Source organism: Micromesistius poutassou (genome assembly GCF_964030765.1).
Source record: "Micromesistius poutassou genome assembly, chromosome: 11".
In the NCBI taxonomy this organism is placed as follows: Eukaryota; Metazoa; Chordata; class Actinopteri; order Gadiformes; family Gadidae; genus Micromesistius; species Micromesistius poutassou.
The window spans coordinates 10,994,421-11,020,223 of record NC_140281.1 but is presented as its reverse complement, the minus strand read 5'-3'; the positions used below and the strand labels follow the sequence as shown (position 1 = coordinate 11,020,223).

Sequence of the window (25,803 nt, the reverse complement as noted above, 5' to 3'; positions counted from 1 at the left end):
TTCAGACCGAACTAGAGGGCTAGGGAGTGAGAGTGTGTGCTTGTGTGTGTGTATGTGTTTGTGCATAGCCGTGTGCGTGTTTTCTTCTCTCAGTTCTCTGACTTTAGCATAGTTGTTGATTTATTTGCTTATTTTGAAGCCAATATGGATACCCTGCCTCTCTATCTTTAGCCCCAAATATTTGCAGAACAGTGGCACCATGGGTTAACCTCATGAATCCCTGCTCACTGTCAGCATGTGCATGTGTGTGTTGTTCATGTGTTGTTTGTCTGCATAAAAGTAACACCTGTCTTATTCATGTAGTAGTGTTATATCCTGTCACTATCCATTTTATACCACAGTACATGTTGTTAATGACCTGTAAAGTATAATCAATAACCATAACAGAGTCTGACATTCAATGGGTTATAATCAAGAATTCTGTATAAAATAATGTAGGCTAATGTTTTCCAAATCATTAGAATATACATTTTACATATATTCATTATAAGTGTGTTCTTATAGAATAATGTTTCTTCTGTAAAGTAAGGTCCCTCATCTATTAAGATTTTTCAAATTACTGGTGAAAACTACTAGCCAGCATGATATGCTCCTCAAATCTTAGCTTTGCCTGCATTGTTTCTAAAACCTAACTAATGGGTTGGATTGCTTATACAGTCAAGGACACACAAATTGCCCTTTCTGAAGCAGAAAAAAACTTCACAATATAACTTGTGAGAAGATAATTCAATTCTAACATGCAGATTTCTGTAGACCATAATGTATACACACACACATACATGCACACACGTAGATATGCATGCAGATAGACCCCCCCCCCCCACACACACGCACACACACACACAAACAAAGTACATAAAAATAACCGCTTATTATCAAGACAAATCAGATAGTTATGTGTTATATAATATAGTTATAGTGAGTTATGTGAATGCATATTTTGGTGGAGCTTTAAATAATATTCTCATGATTAAAAGGAAAATACTTGGGAGACTGCTGTACAAAAACACACACATGTATGGCACACACGCACACACACACACACTTTCTCTCTCCTTTCAAACACATGCATTCACACATTCTCTCTCTCTCTCTCTTTCTCATTAGGACATAGGACATTTAAGGTGTTTATTTTTTCAGTCTGATTATCCGACCTAGTCATTAGGATTCCTCCCCACTTCTCCAGCACACTTTCTCCCATGACATCTGACCTCTCCCATGACATCTGACCACATTTTACAGCACAGCTCTCTTGTAACAACCGTGTGTGTGTATTTTTATTTGTGTGAGTGAATGTGTGTCCTAATGATGTCTAAAGTTAGAACCTTTGTAACTACGTTGATTCTTTCAGAAGCTAAGAAGTTATAAGTGAAACAACATGTCCAGGTGTTGTTCAGACTGAATGGAATGCTTGAAACATGGTCCTTGTATTTGTTTTCAAATTATTTTTGTTTAACTTTATGTTTTGAAGTCATACAGAGCAGGATCAAATTCGGTCCAGTATGGAGAAGCTGTTAGACTTCTGAACAAAGCTGTAAAACAGCCACTGATACAAGAGTTTGAAGTAATTCCATGCAGCGGCAGTCAAAGTTCAACGTTTGGTTAGCTTTTTGGCTCATATGAAAATAGTATAAGATTAAACTTTACTATTCACAGGAAATGTAAGAGATGTGATAGTAGGCTCCATTTAAAAAATGCTCAAAATAGGAGCTTATGTACAAACATCTTAATACTTTTTACTCATGCAGGCCAGACCTGTGGCAAATGCTTTCGGTTGACCTTATTTTAATTCATCATGTTGGCCCAAAGTGTTGTGAAGTGTCACCTTCCTGGCAAACTACCCATGAACAATCATCTAAATTGCTAGTTGGTAATAAAGGTCTGGAAGTTACATCGAAATGTAACACCAAATGTTTTCTCATAGCAATTCCATATTAGCTATTATTATATTAGCTATACACATATTATTAAGCTATTATTATATATCATATTATATATTTTGCAAAATGCTTGGCTATACTCTACCAGTACTCTGATTAATATGATCAAGTTTAATACAAAATCTTTCTCTTTCTGTCTACTGTAACTGGTGTTCTCTGGGTAACAATGCATTCTGGGAATGAGACTTGCCTCAAGCAGTTGAGCGTCTCATATGAAAGAGCACCTCTTAAGTCGCCTAATCATACACTGCTCCACACGGCTGACCAAAAACAAGCAGAAAAAGGAATTTACTTCATTTAATCTTCAAAGTGACTGCTCAGGTATAAAAATTATAGACATTCCTTTGAAAAATGGGCTCCAGTCTGTGAGTTTTCCGCGAATCCGATTTTTGTTATTCATTACTGAGACAAGGAGCACAAGAGAAACAATTACCTCAACAAAAGTGTCTGTCCTTTTATTGAGGTCATCACAAATTCCTCATCCAAAATGCACGTATTTCCTATCATGACAAAATTTTCTACAAAAACTGATTAAAAAAATATAGCTGTTCATTATTATTAACTATTTTCTGATGACGTTGATTAAAAAAATATTTATTTACATTGATTTGGCAGCAGAACAATTTCAACAAATGTGGTTTCTTTTTCACAGAGATGAATTTAACTGTAAAGCTGTGTGTGCGTGTGTGTGTGTTTGTGTCATGAATTCTCCTCTCAGCTGCTCCAAGTGAGTCTGAATCCCGAGGGTAGGACGCTGGACTGCGCCTGGAACACGATGTAGACGTGATGGGAGGAGGCGGTGAACGGAGCGATGTTGGTCTCCTGAGGAGAAAGAGAGGGGGACACTAATCACACGTAGGTTCCGCACACACACACACCCAAAGCTCTCTGAAAAACGTGTCACTTTTTACTGAAAAAGTCTGGAAAATTTCAGAAGCAAACAAATACTAACTCTGAATTTTTTGTTTAAAGGTTCAGGGATCAGCCAAATACTAATAAAGCGGAATCTCAGGAGTGCAGAACTCGTTGTGCTTGCGGCGTTCTCTTAGCCCATCAGAAACATTGAACATTATAACCAGTGTTTGAACACTGCACGGGTAAATACCGCCAGTTCCCATGTAAGATGAATTCTGAACTGAGGGCCTCATAATCACATTTTCCCGAAACAGCCTCTTAAAACGGACCTCTTTAGTTCAGAGTTCTCCTAATACAAGGCATCTCTGTGAGGAGGTAGTCCACTCACCGGTCCGCAGTAGGGGCCCACGGGGGCCGTCGTGCTGTCCGGGCCGTCGTAGAGCTTCAGGAAGTTGTTCTGGCAGTCTCCGGGGTCGTCGACGCTGAACTGGGCGAAGGTGACGGTGACCACGCGGCCGCTGGGGGCCCGGATGCCCCACTCGCAGTGCGTCCCGTTGGGATAGGTGCCCGGGTAGTTGGGGCTGGCCACCGAGCCGTGGTCCCCGTACAGAGTGCCGCCGCAACCTGCCGAGAGACAGGCCAGACGCATCGCAGGTATATGTTACGCTAGCCTTGATTGGATTATTATTTGGTCGATGCCTTCGCGCAACCTTCCATTCTTTTTTAATGTGGTGTCAGCCGGAATGAGTCCAGAGCACTTAAACCAGACTACTGGACCAAGTCTAAGCCCTGGACTACCTATTACCTATGAGCTTACCTGTATGTACCCTTGTAAATATAAAATATAAGGTATATTTGGCTCAGACCCATGCATAAACAATGGGAACTAAATAAATAATAAATGCTACAGTGTACATGGCAAAATGATTGGCTCGGTGTGGCTCAGACGTCCGGGTGTGAACTCATCAAGTCTCATTCATGTCGTATACTCCTGATGGTAAATGTAAAAAATAACACAAAAGACGGCGGCACCTTGCGGGGAGGAGGTCCATGTGGCCTCGTAGCCGTCCCGCACGTTGCTGAAGTCGCTCTTGAAGCGCAGGTAGAGCGTGTTGGTCCCGGGGAAGACGGGGTTGGGCAGGCTGGTGCCACAGAATTTCCCTAAGAGAGGGCTGCTGGCCGTGGAGCCGTTACGGACCTAACCCAGACATCAGAGCACAACCACAAGACGCACAGATAGTGAGTGAAGCGCTTCACAAGACGCTGTGTTTGTGTGTGTGCATGTGGGTGTTGGTGTGTGTACGTGGGGGTGGGTGTGGTTGTGTGTGTGTGTGTGTGTGTGTGGTGCACCACATCCACTACCAGTGGAGAGGTGAGTAATGATGATGTCCAATTAGACACCAGGGGAGGAATAGGGGAGACCCTGTTGGTACGAAGGTCCCGGGATGGGAATTGGACCAGCACACCGGGCTTAGCACCCCTAGTCTTAATGACTGATGCTGTGGGATCTTTAGTAACCCCAGGGAGGTCCGGACCTCGGTTCTCCTAGCCACCATCACACTCTACACATACGTAAGTCGCCATTGGGGCCAGCTCACCTCCAGGTAGTCATAGGAGCAGAAGGTGTGGCTCTCTATGTCAAAGCTGTTGAAGAACAGGGAGATGGAGCTGCCCTGTGGAGCCAGCAGCACCACGCTGCAGTCTGTGTTGTGGGGGTAGACGTCGGGCCAGCCGGGGCTCTTCAGGTAGCCGTAGGCCTGCTGGTAGGTGCGGCTGCAGCCTAGGGGAGGGGAGGGTGAATACAGGGTGCTGTCTCTGTCGGGTAGCAGCCAGGAGTTACACACACACACACACACACAGGCATACAAGAGCTCATCTTACGACTTTTGATCTGCACAACTTTAATAATGATTGTATTCACTTGTTGTGTTTGCAGATCTACTAATCATACTATGTATATATATATTGTATATATATTTTGTTGATTTATCCTATTCCTAATCTTATGTGCATGCGTATTCTTGCGTGCTCCTTATTAACTTGCATATCCTTTTGAAAATAGTTTTCTAATTCCTATGAATGTCTTGAATTATCTGCCCTCATTTCACCCTCATTTCAAGATAAAAAAACAAACATATTGTATTTTCAATAATTTCACCATGGTATGCCAAGTGAGGGATGCTAAAGGTTCAGGTGTGCAACAAGGAAACCTTTGGTAACTCATAGCCAATCAAATAACAAAAGAAGTACCAACTATTTATCTAGAAGTGTAACCTTACCATAAAGGATTATCACAGACAGATAGAGATACAAATACTGTCCCTTCTGAATCTATAGCATTGTAAACTTGTGTTTTACTCGGGGCTGATGTCATCGTTTCTAATAGTACTTGAGCCTACCTGCCACCTGATAGGTCAAGCTCATGCCGTTTCCTGGCATAAAGGTGTCAGACTTGAACTGCAGACTGATGGTCCTGCCGTAGCTGTAGAAGTCTGGTACCGGGCTGTCACCGGCGCAGAACTTATGGGACTGGCCATAGTCTCCCTGGAGAGAGAGAGACACAGAATTCATCAGATTATGAAGTGTTATTGAACTTAATGTTCTATGAACCATCTTCTGACAAATCTGGTCAGATTTGAAGAAGCAATAACCTGTTAATTTTGCAACCAGGTCAGTGCAAACGTTTGGATTTTGAGTCCAAAACAAGGACAAATGCTGTTGAATGATATCGCCGCAATCCATCTTGGAACAGCTCATCACGGCCTCTCATTAAAATGAGGAGGATGATAATGACAATGATTTCCCGTGTTTCTTTCTTTCTGTAACACTTTCGTATCACTTTAATTCACTGCATGCTTTTTATTTGAATGAAGTCTGATGTTTAGTTGACCAAACCCTCCCTGACAGAAAGGCCTGAGCCCATGCGCCTCTCACCACCGGCCAGTCCTTCATCTCCAGGTAGTTGCCGGTGCAGCTCTGGCCCGGCTGCAGGGCCCAGGTCTGGACGGACAGCTTGACCGACTCCTGGGGCGGGGCATCAAGGAGCCAGCGGCAAGAGGTCTGCGCAGGGTACGCGTTGGGGAAGAACGGCGAGGTGATGGTCTGGACGGCCGTGGTTGCGTTCAGCGTGCCGCCGCATAGCTCTGTGAGTGGGGGGGCATTGTGGAACCTCCATCATTTTCTTTTTAGTATTATGGATGTCTAAAAGTACACGTATGTTGGAATATTTAACACTGCAGGCTATTGATGCACCATAAAATAATTCAGGTTCTCGGCAAATGTGGGCACGGGCGGGTTGGGTATGATGCTAAGAGACACTGATTGAGGCATGAGCTAATTAACCGTCATCTGTGATCTCCCATCTCTGGGTCACATTGACAAAGAGCACTCGATTTCTGGACAAGCAGGTGCCAAAAGGTCACCCAAGATGACCTTTGTTATGGAGCGAAGGGACAAATATCAATGTGGATGGAACATGAAAGTCTAGCTTGTGAACACTTTTCAATTCATAAAAACTTATATGTAGGAAGAATATTAAGCAACAATGCTAATTTTGTTTGTGAATTGAGTACATCCCCTGGGTCCACTGGATGGGCTAAAAACTTCAAACATTAATGAGACGTGTCTTACTGTCCATCCCCCTGTAGGTGGCGTTGAAGCCACTCTTCTGCACAACCCCGTCAGTGACAAAGAGGACGGTCAGGAAGTTGCGTGACGACACAAAGGGCATGGGGACGGTGTTCCCGCAGAAGGAGCCCACCAGAGGGACATTCACGTTGTCGCCATCATAGACCTTAAGGATACAAAGAGATAGATATCAAGAGAAAGAAGAGAGTAAGTGTGTATTGTGTGTGGGACATGGGGCAATAAAGAGCGGGGTTACCTTATAATTTAAATTAATAGGGAAATATCTTAAGAAGTCTTAATAATAATCTTAATAAAATCTTAATAATAGTAATAATGATAGTATTTTGTCTATCATCCTATATATATATATATATATTCATCTTTATTCCAACAAAGCATTATTTTGGTTGTTTTTTCCTTGCTCATGAAACTGAAAGCAGAATACAAGGTCTGTCCGTAAATGTGGTACACATGTGGTCCATTGTATATAGTAACAGCGAGCGCACACACACACACACACACACACACACACACACACACAATTTAACTGAATCTCTTCCCGTTACCTTGATGTAGTCGTAGCGACAGTTGACAGAGTTCTCCAGGTTGAAGGAGTCGAAGGTCAGGTTGATGACCTTGTTGACGGGCATCTCGATGGTCCACAGGCAGTTCAGGTACGGCTCGTAGCGGCTGTCCAGATTGGTGTCCGGGGAGCCGAACGTGCCCATGGGCATGGACAGGTATCCCCCGCAACCCTGGGCCGGACCTGCATGAGACAGAAAAATGCAAAGATATGAAGTTCAGCCATTTTAAAAGACAGGGTGCAAACTTTAAGTGAAAACAAACAAACAAAAGTAGCTTCCACTGGCCACTTTGAACAGCCTTGATTGATTGACTGAATTTGTGCCATGTTGTTTCTATATATGATTGCAATGCAAGTAAAAAGTACATTTTAAATGTATATATATTATACTATATTATATATATATATATATATATATATATAATGATATAATATATGAATATATGAATACAGTTTGAATAAAGCGTATTAATATTTGAGTTGCCTGTTCATTGAGGTTGCTGGTCTAGTGTTGCGGTGGCACACACAGGAACACACGCCATAGACACCCAGTACAGGTTTGATATGGTTCGATATGTGTGTGTACAGTGGCCCAGAAACATGATGTCACACCTTTATAACATGCAGAGGCTGCAGGATGGAGATGTTCTGCAGCAGCAAAACCACCGCACCCAGTCCCTCCCTCCCACCCTCCCTCTCTCCTTCCCTCCCTCTCTCCCTTACTCCCTCTTCCCTCCCTCTCTCCTTCCCTCCTTCTCTCCCACCCTCCATTTCTCCCTCCCTCCCTCCCTCCCACCCTCTCTCTCTCTCTCTCTCCCTCCCTCCCTCCCTCCCTCCCTCCCTCTCTCCCTCCCTCTCTCCCTTACTCCCTCTCCCCTCCCTCTCTCCTTCCCTCATTCTCTCCCTCTCTCCCACCCTCCATTTCTCCCTCCCTCTCTCTCCCTCCCTCCCTCCCTCCCTCCCTCCCTAGGCCATAACCTGGGCAGTAAGTGAAGACTGTACCGATCCTTTGTGTGGGCTGAGGGGCCCGGGGGGAATGCAGTGAGCTGGGTGAGAGGTTGGAATAATTCAAGTGTGCTACAGAGGGAGGGAGAGCAGGGAGGGTTTATGGGGAGTATATCAATGGCACCTCCTCCACCACTACCACCACCATCTTGGTCTTCTTGTTAGGAAGCAACAATCAAAGGAGGATGTGTTTTTCTTTAGTTTCTTATTTTTTGAGATGTTGATTCATATAAACGGCAACAGAAATTCAGACATTGCATCAAATAATGTAGAAATACAAATAGAAAAATACATGGTTGTATAAATAATAAACGATAACCACTTATCGTTGAGTATCCAAGAAAATGAATAATAAATAAGTAATCATATAATTAGTATACAGTCACTACTGTACAACCATACATTCAATCTACAATTCTCAAGGTGTTCCAGGATAGGCCCCGCCCCCTCACCCAGGGTCATGGAGTAGGTGGCGCGCCAGCCAATCCCGTTGACCGAGATGTCGGTGACGAACAGGAGGTACAGCTGGTTGGCAGAGGAGCGCAGGTTGGGCGGCAGGGCCGTGCCACAGAACTTGCCCAGCAGGGGCGCCTCTGTGCTGCCGCCGTCGTACACGGCGACGTAGTCGTAGCGACAGCTGGAGGACGCCTCCAGGTGGAAGGTGTTGAACCTGGGGAGGAAGGGGCAGCAGCAGCGCATCACTAGGAGGGAATCCACCGTGTTATCTGCCGCTCGGGCACAAGAGGGGCTGAACACAGGCACGTGAACTGCGTGTGTGTCTGAACAACACGCCCGAGAAATACCCCAACAGGCTGACATATGCTGGCAGATCTTTAGGGCCAATGGCAGCACTCATAAGTGTCTTAAATTGGCGACCGTTTTGAACACTGGAGCCATTAGAAGTCTCTCTCTCTCTCTCTCTCTCTCTCTCTCTCTCTCTCTCTCTCTCTCTCTCTCTCGGCGTACTTGAGGTCGAGGACTCTGTCGCTGCGGGTCATGATGTGGTAGGAGCAGTTGATGTTGTGATGGTAGTTGGTCTCGGAGAGGGCGGGGCTGCTCACTGTGCCCGATGTGCTGTTGAAGAAACCTCCACACGCTGGGGAACAGTAGGACACGCACACAAGTGCACACACACACACACACACACACACACACACACACACACACACACACATACAGACACCCACACAGGAAGACATGAGCGTGCACACACAGAAAATATCAATGGTTATAAAGTCACATTTAAATATTTGAAAAGCATAGAATTTGTGATCGTATATGAGATGGGAACACAGAGGTGAAGAGAGGCGCTAAAAGCAAATAAAGTAGATGATCAGAGCTCATAGAACTGTGACACCTAAGCCTGTATTCTTAAGCACATGTCCCCCCTGGGAACAAGTGACACCATTACATGAGCCCAGTTTGAAGCATGACAAGTGTGAAATAAGATCAGAAGCCTTGCTAAAGTTAGTGCTGGATCAGGTGCAATCTGTGACACTGCAATTTCACACAAAATGGGGTGTTATTGAATGTGCACGTTTTTTGTTTGTGTGAGTGTGCGTGTTCAAAAATCGTCATTGTCACTTCAGTTTCTCTCTCGTCTAAGTGTTGTCATGTCACTAACATTTAGGCTCAATGTATTTTCTTCCTGGAGTTGTTTTTGTTGTCAGAATGAAGGGGATGGGGGGGAGGGGGGATTCATGTTGTGTTCACAGGTTGTTATGATGTAGGCTACGGTTTCACTCTTTCAACTTCGCTCTCTCTCTCTCTCTCTCTCTCTCTCTCTCTCTCTCGTTTCCTCTTTTCCTTTCGTCCACTGCCGCGGACTATTCTCTCCATCGGGCCGCCGTGGTCAAATCCCCTCTGATTGTTCCAAAAGCGCAGCGTCCTGCCATTCCTCGCATTCCCCCCCGCCGAACGGACCACTCCACGCATTCCCCTGCGGCCGCTTGTAAACAGCCTGCACCCCGAAAACCACCCAGTCCCACGGGTAGCGAGCAGGAGGAGGATGGGTGGGTGGAGGAGTTTGAACCAACGCCGCTGGTTTTAGTGATGACGAAGCAAATAGCTTCACATGGAGACAGTTTCAGCCCGGGGGGGGGGGGGGGGGGGGGGGGGCGATTGGCCGACTCAAGGCCGTAGTTTGAGCTTAATGACGAATTAACAATGAGCAATTTGTTTCTATTCATGAGAGTGCGATCCAAATGTCAATCCCATATCAATCAGGGTTTGGTTGATGTGCAAGATTATTACGATTATTTGTTTTCTGTCTGTTTGCGAAGCACCTGCATCCGTCCCGAGGCAAAAGAGTCGAGAATAATGTCAGTGGCAAGTTGTGTCCGATAAACGCACCTCCAAACTGTACTCACGGGAGCGTGCAGTATACACATCACTCACATATGGCGCGGTACTCGGCCATGAAGCCGTTGTCGGAGATGACGTTGTCGGAGTAAAAGTTGAGCAGCATGGGGCCAAAGGTGGAGAAGGGTCCCGGGATGGTGGTGCCGCAGAGGGTGGCCAGGGGACCTTGGGTGGGGGCCAGCCCCCGGTAGATCTTCAGTCCGTCAAAGCTGCAGGTGGAGTAGGCTAGGGAGACGCAGAAGAAGGCTGTGATATATCTAGTGGTGTGAGCGAATAACAGACACGGCTCATTTTCATGGTGATTTTTGAACTTGCTACTATGTGTTATTTCTTAACTAACTTTTGTTTTGCTTGTTTCTGCTACCATTATACATGGGCCCATTCGGGCACCTTTTGCCCCCCAACCATTCCTGGGCAGAAAATATCCGATGCCATCCGATATAACTTGAGGCTAATTTGTGAGAAATGCCAGAGCAATCTATCATCTATATTTTAGTGAGTGAAATTGGCTCTGAGACTCACTGTTTTAGGTTGACTCTTTCTGGGGTTGTTCAATTCTTTATTTATTATATTTAAATCTTGCTCTCTTCTGATCTTCTCTGCTCTATAGCTTACCTACAGCAGCTTGAACCCCAGTGGTCTTACTGGCCCCAACCCAGGGTATTATGTTCAATAAAAAAACATAAACTAATGAATACACCTTACAGCCAGAGACTAAAAGTGAATGATTCAGAATTGGTACCGGCACTCGGGCAGAGCATGCACCCATACCTTCCTCTCTATCTCACTCTATAATAAAGCATAAAAATGCAAAAATAAGAATTGGTATCGGCTCTACCATCTGCCTTAACTACATCTATATTGCTCTTTTTCTTTAAATGACTGATTGCAATACATGACCCAATGGAGCACTAGGTTTCACACGGCGTTGACACGTGTCTGGGGTTACCTTCTACTTGGAAGGACCTGAAGGTGAGGACGATGATGGTGCGCTCCCCGGCGTCGATGGTGTAGTTACAGTTGGAGTGGTTGGGGTAGTCAGCCGGGTAGTTGGGGGAAACCACACGACCGCTGCGGGCCGTGAAGTTGGCCCCGCACCCTGAGGGTTGGTGCGAAGGAGGGAAGGCAGGGCAGTTAGCGTTACTGCACTCGTGCATACGTACATCCAGTCAAACATACGTATACGTACATGCATGATTATGTACATACATGCATCATACATGCATTATTCATAATTATTCCACGGCTCTTCTCAACGCTGTGGAACGCTCCGTTCACTTGCATGGGCCTTCCCGACTTCCGGCGGTCAATTATTTTTCAATAATGACCGTCGCTAAGCATATAATGACCGCTGTCAAGGTAATCTTTCGTATCACTTCGCAAGTAGTCCGGTAACTAATCAACCCCAGCGTCAACACTACGAATGCTGGTAACAAATAAATTGTAAAAAAACACAGCAGGTGAAGTTATTTTTTCGTTTTGGCAAGTAGCCGTGTAATAAGCAGGATAATGTACCGAACGCCACCGGTCATTATCAGGAAATAATCCCCTTCAGGGCGAAGCAAGACACCTCCAGTTCGCGTCAGTGTCCGGTTCGCCCTGTTGGGGCTTATTTTCCCGATAATGACCGGCGTTCTATACATTATCTCTTACATATATACACACATACACACAAACACATAATGATACTGGTTTTGAATAGGACTACTATCACTACATTCAATGAATATTACTACAAAGCTCGATAGCAAAAACACCAACAATGGTCACTTTAAACACCTGTGTATAACAGCCAATATCGTATTGTTTCAATAATGTAGCATATACCGTCGATAATATCTACCGCAAACTCTAATGTTTACACAGCATATTTATCGCATTAACATTACGTGAACTGTTTTTATTTAGTGCTGGTATTTTTGTTCCACGGATTACGCTGGAAGAACTCGACCACATGTCGTCACATGACGTCGTGGCCCACGGGAGCCTCCCTCGGCTGCCTTACTGGAGGTGAAGGAGGCGAAGAAGCCCTTGCCCGGGGGCCCGGAGGCCTGGAGGCGGGCGCTGAGGACGTTGTTGGGGGCGATGATGGGGCCCGGGGCGGTGGAGCCACACCCCGTCGCCAGCAGGGCCTCATCCGTCTGGCTGCTGCCTGACCACACCTGGTCGGGAGCACAAACACGCATGGGAGTACGGGTATGAACAGGAATACCAACACGGAGATGAACATGAACATGGATATGAACACGAATATGAACACTAATATGAACACTAACATGAATGTGAACACAAATATGAACATGAATATGAACATGGATAGAGCACGAATATGAACATGAATGCGAACATGAATGTGAAAACGGATATGAACACGACTATGAATGTGATTATGAACCCGCTTAAGAATATGAATATTAACACAAATATGAATATAGACAGCTGCATCGATATGACTGTCATTATGAATATGAATATCAAAATGAGCATTCATATAACCATGAATATAAAGAGCATGAATATGAACAAGAATACAGACATGAATATGAACCTTAATGAGATTAGGATGTCTATGACATGATAAGATGGGTCGATTATTATTATATAGACCGATTATGTCCCTTAAATAATTTACTATCATTATTCAAGAAAAAAATATTCAAGAAAATAACTGTGATTCACAGTAGTGAATCACAGTTATTTTCTTGAATTTTTTTTCTATTCAGTTATTTTCTTGAACCAACGTTTGAACATGTTTTAGCTCGCCTACCTCTAGGGCATAGAAATTAGAAAGAGTGTTGACTAGGGGTGGATAAAAAACAGCCATGATGTAAGATACAAAAGTATGTTGCAAGAAAAAAGAGAAGTGTATTATGTATACATAGCACAAGGTGTTGGTAGGTATGTGTGTTTATTAAAGAGAGATGGGGAGGGACAGAGTAGAAAGCGTTAAGGCGTGTGTGCGTTTGTGTGCGTGTGCAATGTGATTGGATTTAGCTTGGTTAATAAACCATGCCATTCCCACGGAGGTGAACTCCATGCAGGTCTTATAGAATATCTGCTGAGGGTGCAACATGGCACAAAGAACTGAGGTCAGCGTAGTAAACATGTTCTCTCCATGTCCAACTTCACTGCCGCATTGTAAATCTCTCTTTTCTCCGTTGCCATTACTATACTGGACATGCACTCCGTGACCACATTAAACTCTGCTGCTACTACATTAGCATTGCTAACATGTACATGTCTTTAGATTTTTGGGCAATGATGTCCAATGGTGTTATAATTTGACAACTCTGCAACATTTAATGCTGTAAAATAATGCACACAGAAAGGTATTAACTATCAGTTCACTCATTCTTCTGATTCGTCGTTTGTCTACCTATTGTCTATTTGGTGTATCTGTCCCACTCTTTCAATATATTATTCCCTGTTCCCTCAATCCTTTGTCTTACAATCACTCGATCGCCCCATTTTCTTTCATTTCCATCCATACATACCCCCACCCTTCTTCCTACTCTCTCTGGAATCTTCTCTTTGGAATGTAATTACATTTACAGGGATGGACCTTCAGAAAATATAGCTAAAGCAATACAAAAACAAGGCAGTTAACATCTGGGTAATCAATATTTGAATAACAATAACACAAGATAGAATCACATTAGATATACCACAATGCCCCATTTCTCTCACTCAATCAATAATCACTTTTTATAACAATATCTCTCTTCCCTCCCTTTGTTGCTCCATCCGTCCTTGCACCCCCCTCCCTCAATACTCCACCCCCCCCTCTCACCATTCCATCTCTCCCTCCCTCACTTCTCCTTCCCTCCCACACTGATCCCTCCCTCCCTCCCTCACCACTCCCTCCCTCCCTCCATCACTTCTCCGTCCCTCTATCCCTCACTCTTCCCTCCCACCCCCTAACTCTTTCAACCTCCATCCAACCTTTACTATCCTTTGCCCCCTTCCCTCCCTCCTCCCCAGCTCCTCCCCCCTCCCTCCCTCCCTCCCTCCCTCCCTCCCTCCCCCATCATACCTTAACGTAGCTGCTCTGGCAGGTCCCGCTGTCGTCCGGGATCTGGAACTCCCCATGGAAGCTCATCTCCAGGTGGCTCCCCTCGTGGCCCACCAGCTGCCAGGAGCACTCTGCATTGGCGGGGAAGTTCTGCGGGTAGCCGGGGGAGCGGATGGAGCCGGAGTCGGCGTGGATCACGCCACCGCAGCCTGGGTCATCGAGGACGACAGAGTGGTGGATCCGTTCGGTTCCATTATCTCTGCTTTTGTTTCATGTCATTGCTCAATGTCGTCATTACTCGACCATGGTGTCGGTAGGCAGGGAGAGACATCGCTCACTTTGTATTTCACGGCCACGATAATATCACATGACATTGTTATAAGTTGCTTTAGTCAGTTGGAAAAACATCATTCATCAATGTATACTTTATATTAAATTTAGAAGATCCTTTTATACAAAGCATGGTGAGGCTTTTAATCGAACTGAGGCTGAGGAAAATCAAAACATAAAATCTTAATTGGAGTCATTACGTAAAAATTGATAGTGCTGCAAGACCTAGTTGAAAAACAAACACCTGGAGAAAGTGCCAAGTCATACGAATCAGAGATCCAAGTTAAGTAATTCACCATAATAAAAAGATATATAGTGGTCAATAACTGTTTCATTACAGTGCTGTCACTCATGAGTATCTACATCACAAAGATGGAAATCTGAAAAACTGTTAAGCTGCTGCTTACCTGAGGAGTCTGCAGTCCAGGAGGCCACAAAGCCCCCTCTGGACACGCTGTGGTCGGCCAAGAAGACCACCGCCATCTTACTGGATCCTGATTGGACAGTTCCGGGGGAGCTGGTGCCGCAGTACTGGCCAATGATGGGCGAGCCGGGGGAGGCGCCGTTGAAGATGGTGAGCGAGTCCCAGCTGCACTGGGTGTGGGCCTCAAGGCTGAAGTAGGTGAAGGTGAGCTGCAGACAGACGCAGGACAGACGCAGGACAGAGAACGATGCTTGGACGTGTGGGACAGTAACAGCTTGGGAGCATTGCAAATAGATAATAAACATAATGATAATGACTGACCCTGTATTTGTGTTTGCTATGCTGCTCTGCACTCTCCTTAGTTGTTTCATTTAAAGTAGGTTGTACACTTTTTTTGTAGCTACTCCATTTTGATTCGATATATTTTCATTGTTAGCCGCCTCACTTTTAGGACACTTTGAATAAAAGCACTTACTACTAAATGTAGGTATTCGGGCCAGAAAGGTCCGGGTTAAATGCTTAAAACTTGGTCATGCTAGCGAAAAGAGACAAAGGCGCACTGTGCACGGTGTTGTTACACAACTAGGTGGCCTTTTTGTGAAGGCATTTATGAATTATGAAAACAGATTAAATAACTGAGCTTGCATCAGCACGAATGAGTCAAAAGGTAAAATTCTCTATCAGCATAAATACCACAGACATGATTTATTTTTGTAATAAATGACATCCACCAGTCCAACTTTCTAACTCTTTCAGTTACATGACCAGTTGCTCATGAAGAGGACTTTTATATATCAACAACATACACAGCCTAGCTTGCAAACAAACATACCAACTAGGAACTAGAACTATTTAATATAATGTCATATAAAATACAATATAAACTCTTAGTCTACAGCTAACTCACAGTGATGGTGTGGCCCTCAGGGGCCTCGAGAAGCCAGGCACAGCGACTGGGGCCCGGGTAGAGGTCGGGGTAGTTGGGGCTGGAGATCAGACCTCCATCTCCGGTCTGCCATCCACCACAATCTGAAAGTTGCAAAATAAGAATAATAGAATAGAATAATACAAAATAATTATATAGGCCTATATAGATTTATATAAATATATATGTTTAAAAATTTGTATTATTTTAGTAAAGCAAATTCAATTAAATTGAATCAGAAAAAATAAATATGGCTGATATGTTCAATGTTTTCCCCATGGTTGAGTATATTAAGTATATTGAGTTTCTTCTGCGGGAACCGACCAGAGAACATGTACTGGGCCTTGAAGCCCAGGTCCCCCTCGGTTTGGTCCGTCTGGAAGTGGACCCACAGCTCGGGGGTGAACACCACGATGGGCACCTGAGGCGTGGTCTGACCACAGAACTTAGCCAGCATCTCCCCGTTGTAGTCACCTGCAGAGGGAGGAGGAGAGAGAGAGAGAGAGAGAGAGAGAGAGAGAGAGAGAGAGAGAGAGAGAGAGAGAGAGAGAGAGAGAGAGAGAGAGAGAGATAAGGTTGAAATTCAGCCGAAAATAACAATAACCGTTGTGCACCGCAACTCACTAACAGGTTACATTAAAGTGAACAATTGCAATGAACACGTTTTTCATTCCAGTGATCTTCCGTCGCATCACTCACCCAGGCGGAACTGCAGGTAGTCCGATTCACAGGTCTGGTGGTGCTCCAGATGGAGGTCCTGGATCAGCACCACGATGGAGGAGTTGACGTGCGTCGGGTTCTGGATCAGCCACTCACAGTTGAGGTTGCTGCTGTAGTTGGACACCAGGTACCCAGGGGAAGTGATGTTCCCCCCAGCGGGGTTGTCCAGAATACCGCCGCACACTGCATCAGAGACAATGTCGGAGGAGACGAGTTCATGCAGGATGTTTTTAGTTTGACTTTTTGTACGTCGATTTCAATTGCCACTCTGGACAGCTGATTTGTGATTTGATTTGCTTGGAATTGCTGGTAGCACTTCAGATTTGGTTTGTATGCTACGAGGCACTTTGGACATCAGCTAAATGACTCAATGTAAAATGTCAATGTGGAGAATTCAATCAAAACAAACAGCCGAACAGTATGAAGCTAAGAAGCTATGTCCCTCAAGGGATTTGGAGCGTGATGTCCAACAAAGCACATTACTTTAATTCATTACTGTATTTGAGATATGTGTAGAGATGAGGTCATCATTGTGTTTCCCCTTACTCAGTGTGAATAAGTCAAGGTACTCGTTCATGACAACATCTCATTTGGAGTTGTAGAGGAGTAAATAATCTGCATAGTGAATACACATACAACATTTTGCACCCTTTGGACTTCCAGATTTTGAAACTAGAAGGGCTCACGTCTATCTTTTATCTTATTTAAAAGAGTAGCGCTTCGTATGCGTGTTGTTGTGGAGTTCTGATATAACAAAGTAGGACTGCTGGATCCGAGATTAGTCAAACACAAATCTGGTAGCGATGACATGATTGATGTTCAAAGCTTTTCTGCTTTTCTTATTTTCAAGGAAACGCAACTGATGTCACAGACATGAAGACGCCCCCTCCTATACTGGAGAACACCCAATGGTGACGGTTCCCCTTTCATCGCATAAAACTCTCTGGCAGTAAGGTCCTCGTCCTCTGACCTGCAGCCTCCTCCGAGGAGTAGGACGCGGTGAAGCCGCCGTTGGACACGGATGCGTCGGTGCGGAACACCACCGTCATGGTGTGGCCCGAGGACCGGACCTGGGTCCCCGTGGGGACCGAGCCGCAGTAGCGGGTCAGTCGGGGAGAGTCTTCCGTCACACCGTTCAGGACCTGAGGTAAGGACAAGGAAGAGGGAGAGGGAGAGGGAGGAGGGAGAGGGAGCGGGAGGAAGGAAGAGGGAGAGGGAGGGAAGAGGGAGGGGAAGAGGGAGGAGGGAGAGGGAAAGGGAGGAGGGAGAGGGAGATGGAGAGGGAAGGGAAGAGGGAGAGGGGGAGGGAGGAGGGAGGAGGGAGGAGGGAGAGGGAGAGGGAGAGGGAAGAGGGAGAAGAAGTGGGAGAGGGAGAGTGAGATGGAGATGAAAAGGTAGAGTCAGAGGGAGAGAGAGAGAGGGAGAGGAAGAGGAAGAGGGAGAGGGAGAGGAAGAGTTTTAATGATGATTGTTATTTTATTTTGTTATGCATGTCTGTTATTGTGCTAATTCGTAGTTCAGACAAATCCTCACTGGAAAAAAAGCAGATCACAACGATAGTTAATCAGTCTTATGCTAAGACATAAAAACAGTGACTAATAATCACTCATGAGTGTTATATAAGAATAATCAGGATCTAAATCCTGACATTTAGCTATTCAAATGATTTTCTTGCAGCAACACCCAAAATGGACATAAGCCTATGCACATTTGCATATTCAACATCACCATCACCATCATGATCATCATGATGATCATCATGTCGTGTGGTGGCCCATACCTCAACGTAGTCAAAGTTACAGTAGGTCTCGGAGCCCTCCAGTCTCAGGTCGTTGATGGTCAGGGTGACCCTGCGGCCCTGGGGGACGACGACCAGCCAGCGACAGACGCGGCTGTGGGGGTAGAGGTTGGGGTAGTTGGGGGAGGAGATGGTGCCTGAGGGGGTGTTGAGCTCTCCTCCACATCCTACACGAAGGATCAAGGAGATTCAGTTCAGTTCCTGTGCCAATGCTTTCATTTAACCTTTTCACTTTGGATTTCTGTACTGCATATATTTAATTGATTGGGTTGTTTATTTGACACAAATTTTTAATGTTGCAACCCCATGAATTCAAACTGTGAGCAACAATCTTGCAATTTGTTGATGCTCTTTGCACTTGTTTGAGACTTGTTTGTGATTTAGATATGTTTTTCTTCACTTTGCCATATATGAGAAAATAAATTCATTGTATGTTCAGACTAACTTGGCAATAAAAGCTTTCTGATTTTGATGAAATATATACACAGTGAAAATATCTCTATGTAGCTTAGAATAGGAGTTAATTGTTAGCGTGACCTGAGGACCGACCGTACCTTCGATGCTAGCTTGGAAAGAGAGACTGAAGCCAGGAGCGCTACCACTCGCATCGCTGATGAACTTCACATAAGCAAAGCTGTCGCTGGTTTCCATGGCCAGTGGGCGGCTGTTGCCGCAGTGCCTGCCCAGAACACGCCCTGGGAAGAATGACAAAAATACAGAAACATCGTCCAAACAGTGTCCGAAAAGTTTGTTATTACGTTTTTTGTCCGTTATTCGCCTGTGCACTTCAATATCAACAATTTATTTTTGTGACTGTCATTTTTCTGATAACATGGACTCCACAGTGTTATGCAAATGACCCTTAAATATTTTTATTAAAACACTATGCTATGCTAAATGATACATGACCTGCGGTAGCTAGGTAGCATTAGTGACCTGTGGTAGCTAGGTAGCGTTGGTCACCTGCTGGGGTTGAAGGGTCCGGTATCTACTACCCTACCTGAGGCGTTGTACTCTCGGATCTCCACGTAGTCCTTAGAGCAGTCGGGGCTGGTCTGCAGGTTGAGGGCCCCGTAGCTGAGGGTGAGGAAGTGCCCTGTGGGGCCCTCCAGGTACCACTCACAGCTCGAGCCGTCGGGGTAGTTGGCCCCGGGGAAGCCCGGGCTCCTGATGGTGCCGCTCTGGCTGATGTAGGTCCCACCACACGTGGCTGAGGAACGGAACACACGCTGGGGAAACGGCTTCTTGTTTTTGCTTTTAATACCGAATAATGTTATTATAATGAATTTTTAGATTGTATTGTTTGTCATTATTTTCTAAAAACTCATCATTTTGACTTAACCGCACATATTCAATTATTATACCTTTTCTCTGAACAAAAACTATTTTTCAAACACAGTGAGTAAAGTTGTAAGTAAGTTGTTATGGGCATGTATGTGTTGTGTGTGTGTGCATGTGCCCCCCCCCCCCCCCCCCCCCCCCCGGCTCTCACCTATGGAGTACTTGGCCTTGAAGCCCTTGTGTGTGACGCTGGTGTCCGTGCGGAACCTCAGCAGCATGGAGGAGCCGGTGGAATGCTGGGTAGAGGGCCGCGTGGCCCCGCACAGCCTTGCGACGAGGTCAGCTTCTGTCGTGACGCCGTCCCGCACCTCCAGGTAGTCATATAAACAGCTGGGAGACGGAGGAGGAGAAGGTGGGCGTGTGTACTTTACCTTCCCTGTAGGCTGAGAGGATCTCCCAAAATTGTACAGCTTATCCGGTTCTATCTCTATGGCAAAAGCCTGGTGCCTGCAGCCATAGCAGCCCTCAACAAAAGGCCAAGATAAAACCACTCCAGTCCCAGTCTGTCTATATATTCTGTCTGCATGTTATTTTTGTTGTGTTTGTCGTCCATTTGTTATTATTGTCGGTGTGCGGTTCATACCTGTACCTGTGATGTGAAAAAGAATTTCCTCTTGGGGACAATAAAGTCTAAAGGCTAAAGTCTAAAGTAACACAATTTCCGTTAGTTTACTTCCTATGAGCTGTGTAAGTCGGTTGGTGGTCTCCTGGAGCGAGATGAATAAGAATATGACAAGAAGAACACCAAGTCAAGGAGAATAAATACGTTCTTCGTTTTTGGACAAAGAATTGGACAAAACATTTAACGGAAGTCCTTTTATTGAAAGTCCCTCCCTCTCTCCTCTCACCAATAACCTCCATGTAACTGAAACGGTATCGCTCTCTCTGAAGCGTGCATGGAAGTCCCGCCCTCTCTCTCTCAGCACACACACATTTAAGGTAACCGGTTCCAGGCCTTCCATCATGGGTTGACAACGCATTGGACGAGTTTATCTGAATCTAGGTAAGCCTCAGTGCAGTCAACTCCACAAATATGCATTGTCTGGAGAAACCCTTTCAGCCCCTCTCCCCCGAAATTGTCGAATAGTTTGCGTTACACTCATCTGGTGTTAAGGATCTAACATTTAATAAAAAGCAAAGAGCCATGAGTTCATGCAGACTTTGTTTGATGTATATCTGGATTTGCTAAACGTAATAAAATAAAACTGTGCATAAAAGTGGAGGTGGATATTGACACAACGAGCAACACATGAACATCTGCGATCAGCTATAACTAGTGGTTGACTAGTGGTATAACTAGCTCATTACAGTAGTAGGTCTACAGTCAGGCCTCCTGCAACGCTTCACACGCAACGGCCCTTACCTGGATGTGGGTTCAATGTAGAAATCCTCCTCAAAGTCGATCTGGACCGACTCCCCGTTGGGCACGGCGATGACCCAGACGCAGTCCGAGTTCTGGGGGTAGTTCTGCGGGTAGTTGGGTGAGGTGATGTAGCCTGGAGGGTCATTATCGCCAAGCTCGATGTACCCACCGCAAGCTACGCCCCCGAAAACAGACAGCCAGCAGATAGGACAGAGAGTGATGGGACAGCAGACTGAATCACTGTTTTCATTTGATGGAAACTTGCTTACATATATGACTATTTTCCTATTTTCCCTATTTCTATAGCCTTTATTGCCTCAGTGTCTTTTCAAGTTCATATTTTGACATATTTTATTAATATTCTCTATTTCTTTGTATTATTATTTGCATCTTGAGCAGAGCACTGAATCTGGTCATTACCCTGGGGAAATTAAGAATCCAAACCATGGGAAGTTACGAACAACCTGCATAAACAGTGTTTCACTCATCCGATTGGCCAACAATATGTATCATATCGATGGATGAAATAAACAGATTGAGCAAAATCTGCTTCAGAAATGTTTCCGAAATCCAAACAAAACATTCCTCTGAGAATAAATCCCTTCCTGTCTCTTGTCAGCAAGGCCCCCGTAAAAAACAAAATGCACACTCGTTCCCTTGTTTACCCAGGCTGTGGGCCTCGAAGGTCAGCTTGAAGCCGCTGCCCTCGTTGGAGGCGTCCGAGACGAAGCGGACGTGCAGGTCGCTGTCGGTGGTCTGCACCACCGCGGGGGGGCTGGTGCCACACAGGCGACCCCCCAGGGACGGAGCGGTGGCATCTGGACCATTCCTCAGCTGTGAGAGTGTGTGTGTGTGTGTGTGTGTGTGTGTGTGCGTGTGAGTGTGTGTGTGCGTGTGAGTATGTGCGTGTGAGTGTGCATGTGTGTGTGTGTGTGTGTGTGTGCGTGTGAGTGTGTGTGTGTGTGTGTGTGTGTGCGTGTGCGTGTGAGTGTGTGTGTGTGTGTGTGTGTGTGTGGGGTGCGGGGGGGAGGAGGAATAGGAGGAGGAGGAAGAGGGTAATTGAAGAGAGCAGAGATAAGATGGGTGGGGGGAGGGGGGTGGAGGAGAACAGATGGGAGGGGTTGCGGCCCCATTTATAACACAGGAGGGTAGATGAGGGCGGATTAGGGTGTAGAGGGTAGGAGCAACGTGTGAGGAAGAGGACGGAGAGGAAAGGAAAGGAAAGAGGTTGAGGGTGGGGAAGTTGACGGAGCAAAGGTGATGGGGGGGGGGGGAGAGAAGAGAAGAGATGAGAGATGAAAGGGTTTTGGGGAGGAGGGCGATCAAGAGACACAGATCAAGGGGGGGATGATAAAAGGATACAGGGGGTGGGGTGGGGTGGATGGGGGTGGAAGAATAGAGGGGGCCACAAGAGAAGAGGTATTTCAATTAATAACACTCAAGAGTTGTAGTGGAATCTATAAAAACAAAGCAATAACGTCGCACGGTGGGTGAACATGTCACAAAACATTACGCACATAACATTTCTTCTACAAAACAGAACAGGCAGACACGGTCGTCGCTCGTCTCGGACACAGACCGTGACGGGTGAATATGAACCCTCATCCCATGAACCAACAGGGTGTGTGTGACCCCGAGCCCTGGGCGGCCGTACCTCCACATAGTCTCCGTTGCTGCACTGGTTGCTGAAGCCCTGCACCTGGAAGGGCGCCTGGAAGTTGACGGAGATACGGAAGCCCGGAGAGACCATGACGTGCCAGCTGCAGTCCAGGCCCGGCAGGTAGTTCTGGGGGTAGCGAGGGCTGCTGAGCACCCCTCTGTCAGCGTGCAGGAGACCCCCACAACCTGGCCACAAAATGAGGAAATAAAAGCTTTACACATGGATATTTTTTTGTTATAGTCTTTATTTCACCCCTCTACAGAAATTGCCCCCTAAGCAGCAAAACCATTAAAAACAGAGGGTCACTGGCAGTGTATTTCTAAGACTATTGTGTAGTGTAGGGCTGGTCTTTCCTACAAAAGTTACTTTCCCTTGTGCAAAATGTATGCATGTATGTAATATGTATTTATGATGATTTGAATGATTTGAATGTGTCTTTGATACATTTGTGTGTTTTTTTGCGTTTACAAACCTTTTGCATGTAGTTGAAATTTGAAAAGTAAGCATTATTCCTGCACACTGGAGTAAAGAGATCTAAGAGGGTATTGACTCACACCAGCTGGTGTTAACCTGAACCTGCCTGAGGCCTGATCCTTCCTGTCATCAGAGATGGGAGCCTACCACAACCAACCCCCCAGGGATTGTTAAAGGGGAGAAGAAAACATACACATCCCAATATTTGTGGATCAATTGATATCCCGTTTCATTCAGCTGATCTTCAACCCTCTGTAAGCCCTTACTTTGTCTCTCAGAATTCTCCATTGTCCTCTGAATACCGGGGGCTGGTCAAAAGAATTGATCAATACAATTTGGTTTGTAGCATGTCATCTAATCGTCTTCCTTATCGGGTCTCTCTCTCTCTCTCTCTCTCTCTCTCTCTCTCTCTCTCTCTCGCTCTCTCTCTCTCTCTCTATATATATAAATGGCTGACCTCTGGTGTAGGAGGCGTTGAAGCCCCGCCCGCTGAGGCTGCTGTCGGAGGTGAAGCGGATGAACATGGAGTCCCCCGTGGAGTGGAGGGGTCCGGGGAGCTCCCGGCCACACACACTGGCCAGCAGAGGAGACAGGTTGCTCTCACCTGGTGTCAGGGGCAGAGGCCAAGACGGCAAACGTGCACTATAAATGTGTGTGTGTGTGTGTGTGTGTGTGTGCGGGTGTGCATGTGCACAGAGAAAACACTCACACACAAACACATACATTGTGAAACAATTACCTTTGGGGATCAATACAAAACAATACCATAGCAGGCGAGATATTGCACTTCTGGATATTGCACCTGTACTGAAATTGCCTTGCAGTGGCCCTATATAGGAGTAGGGCCGTGGGGAATAGACACTGCTCCTGGCGTGTTTTTTGTTCCTGCCATAGGGCGTGTTCCCGCCGTAGTGACGCTTGAAAGCGTCATCAACACGCCAACACGTGCGAGTTGCCGACATTCTACTGCTCATTCACTTAAAAGGTAATTAGCATTTCCTCCGGAGAAAATACTACCTCGGGGGTAGTTTTCAGGAGGTCCAACGTCAGGATATGTCATTCACATATACGGCACGTCCGTAGAATACACGGATGCACGTCCATATGTGAAAGCAGCTTATCATAGTCCCACGTTAACCCCGCCGGGCCCTGCACCTCACCGTCCCGGATGACGAGGCTGTCAAAGTAGCAGGCGGGGTAGTCCTCCATGTCCAGGGACAGCAGGTTAAGCTCCACGGTGGAGTCCGGGGAGCGGATCACCCAGGTGCACTCCAGGCCAGGGGCGTAGCTGTCAGGCCACCCGGGGGAGTACAGGAACCGCGGGGTGTCCTCCGGCATCAGGGCGCCGCCGCACGCACCTAGAAGGGTCAGCATGACAACGGCACGAGAGAGAGAGAGAGAGAGAGAGAGAGAGAGAGAGAGAGAGAGAGAGATTAGAAGGGGCAGGAAAGTGTAGTTGAGGTAGGGTTCAATTCCCCAGGCTTAGATCACAACACCTTAACCTTACCTCTACCTGCTCCTGAAAAATGTTCTGTTTGGCTTTCATTCAAATGTTATTTGGATAATAACGCTAAATGACAATGGCATTATTTGTGTTATCCATTATTTGCTGCATTCTGTACACATAAATATGCATTCACAAAAAGATCTGACCAGAAAATCGTTCCATCCATCCAGCCATTAAAACATCATAATCCACAGAACCCGACGGGCCTACGCGGCGACCTCTGACCTGGTGCGATGGTGGGCAGGGGTCCAGAGTCCTGCACGGCCGTCCACTCCACCAGGAAGCCTTTGCCCCCAAAGACCACGTCGGACTGGAACTCCAGGGTCACGGTGCTGCCCGAGCTGCGCAGAGGAGCGGGGAGCTCCAGGCCACAGAATGTACCCATGGGGTAGCTGTGCACGTTGGGCCCATCAAATACCTGGCATTGGGGGGGGGGGGGAGGGGGGGGGGGGGTGGTGGTACCGGTACATCAAGTGTAAGTGGAGTGTGCCAGCATGTTGTTTATTTATATCATGTGGTTTAAGTCTATAGTATGAAACACATTGGAACGGTGGCCTCTTCTGACCTTTTCATAGTGATGAAAGTTGTTTATAACAGGGTGGATTATTGAGTGAATTAGCTATGAGAAACAGCTGTGAGTGCATGGAGATACGGAGCACAAGTGCTGCGTCTGTTTCCTGTGAACGTGATGAGCTTCAAAAGATAATCGGGCACACGTGTTGTGTGATGTCATCGGTCTTCATGCTCGTGTGCTTGTGTGCGCACACGGACATGTGCAACTAACGAGGCTGCTTTGTGTTAGAGTGTTGCTGTATCTCCTGTTGCTCAGACACAGGGGTTGCTCTGACACTCACCGGCCATTTGAACCCATTAAATTC

General features: G+C 46.0%; 1 protein-coding gene across 1 annotated transcript in view; it reads right to left on the bottom strand.

Annotated features, from left to right (window-relative positions):
• Positions 1 to 2,654: 2,654 nt before the first annotated feature.
• The window catches only part of cubn (cubilin (intrinsic factor-cobalamin receptor)), a gene marked incomplete at both ends in the record, with an annotated part of 58,673 nt that continues 35,524 nt past the window's right edge, over positions 2,655 to 25,803 (bottom strand). The window contains 29 exons of the mRNA XM_084475492.1: positions 2,655 to 2,762; positions 3,184 to 3,419; positions 3,828 to 3,993; positions 4,394 to 4,575; positions 5,195 to 5,339; positions 5,730 to 5,938; positions 6,426 to 6,588; positions 6,989 to 7,188; positions 8,463 to 8,680; positions 8,977 to 9,106; positions 10,408 to 10,596; positions 11,321 to 11,470; positions 12,377 to 12,533; positions 14,405 to 14,592; positions 15,121 to 15,346; positions 16,045 to 16,166; positions 16,387 to 16,536; positions 16,762 to 16,965; positions 17,753 to 17,924; positions 18,563 to 18,747; positions 19,135 to 19,275; positions 19,581 to 19,790; positions 20,073 to 20,251; positions 21,285 to 21,459; positions 21,950 to 22,118; positions 22,939 to 23,129; positions 23,876 to 24,022; positions 24,579 to 24,776; positions 25,151 to 25,343. Coding sequence (XP_084331618.1) covers positions 2,655 to 2,762; positions 3,184 to 3,419; positions 3,828 to 3,993; positions 4,394 to 4,575; positions 5,195 to 5,339; positions 5,730 to 5,938; positions 6,426 to 6,588; positions 6,989 to 7,188; positions 8,463 to 8,680; positions 8,977 to 9,106; positions 10,408 to 10,596; positions 11,321 to 11,470; positions 12,377 to 12,533; positions 14,405 to 14,592; positions 15,121 to 15,346; positions 16,045 to 16,166; positions 16,387 to 16,536; positions 16,762 to 16,965; positions 17,753 to 17,924; positions 18,563 to 18,747; positions 19,135 to 19,275; positions 19,581 to 19,790; positions 20,073 to 20,251; positions 21,285 to 21,459; positions 21,950 to 22,118; positions 22,939 to 23,129; positions 23,876 to 24,022; positions 24,579 to 24,776; positions 25,151 to 25,343 — 5,103 coding nt within the window. The remainder of the gene's footprint in view (positions 2,763 to 3,183; positions 3,420 to 3,827; positions 3,994 to 4,393; positions 4,576 to 5,194; positions 5,340 to 5,729; positions 5,939 to 6,425; positions 6,589 to 6,988; positions 7,189 to 8,462; positions 8,681 to 8,976; positions 9,107 to 10,407; positions 10,597 to 11,320; positions 11,471 to 12,376; positions 12,534 to 14,404; positions 14,593 to 15,120; positions 15,347 to 16,044; positions 16,167 to 16,386; positions 16,537 to 16,761; positions 16,966 to 17,752; positions 17,925 to 18,562; positions 18,748 to 19,134; positions 19,276 to 19,580; positions 19,791 to 20,072; positions 20,252 to 21,284; positions 21,460 to 21,949; positions 22,119 to 22,938; positions 23,130 to 23,875; positions 24,023 to 24,578; positions 24,777 to 25,150; positions 25,344 to 25,803) is intronic.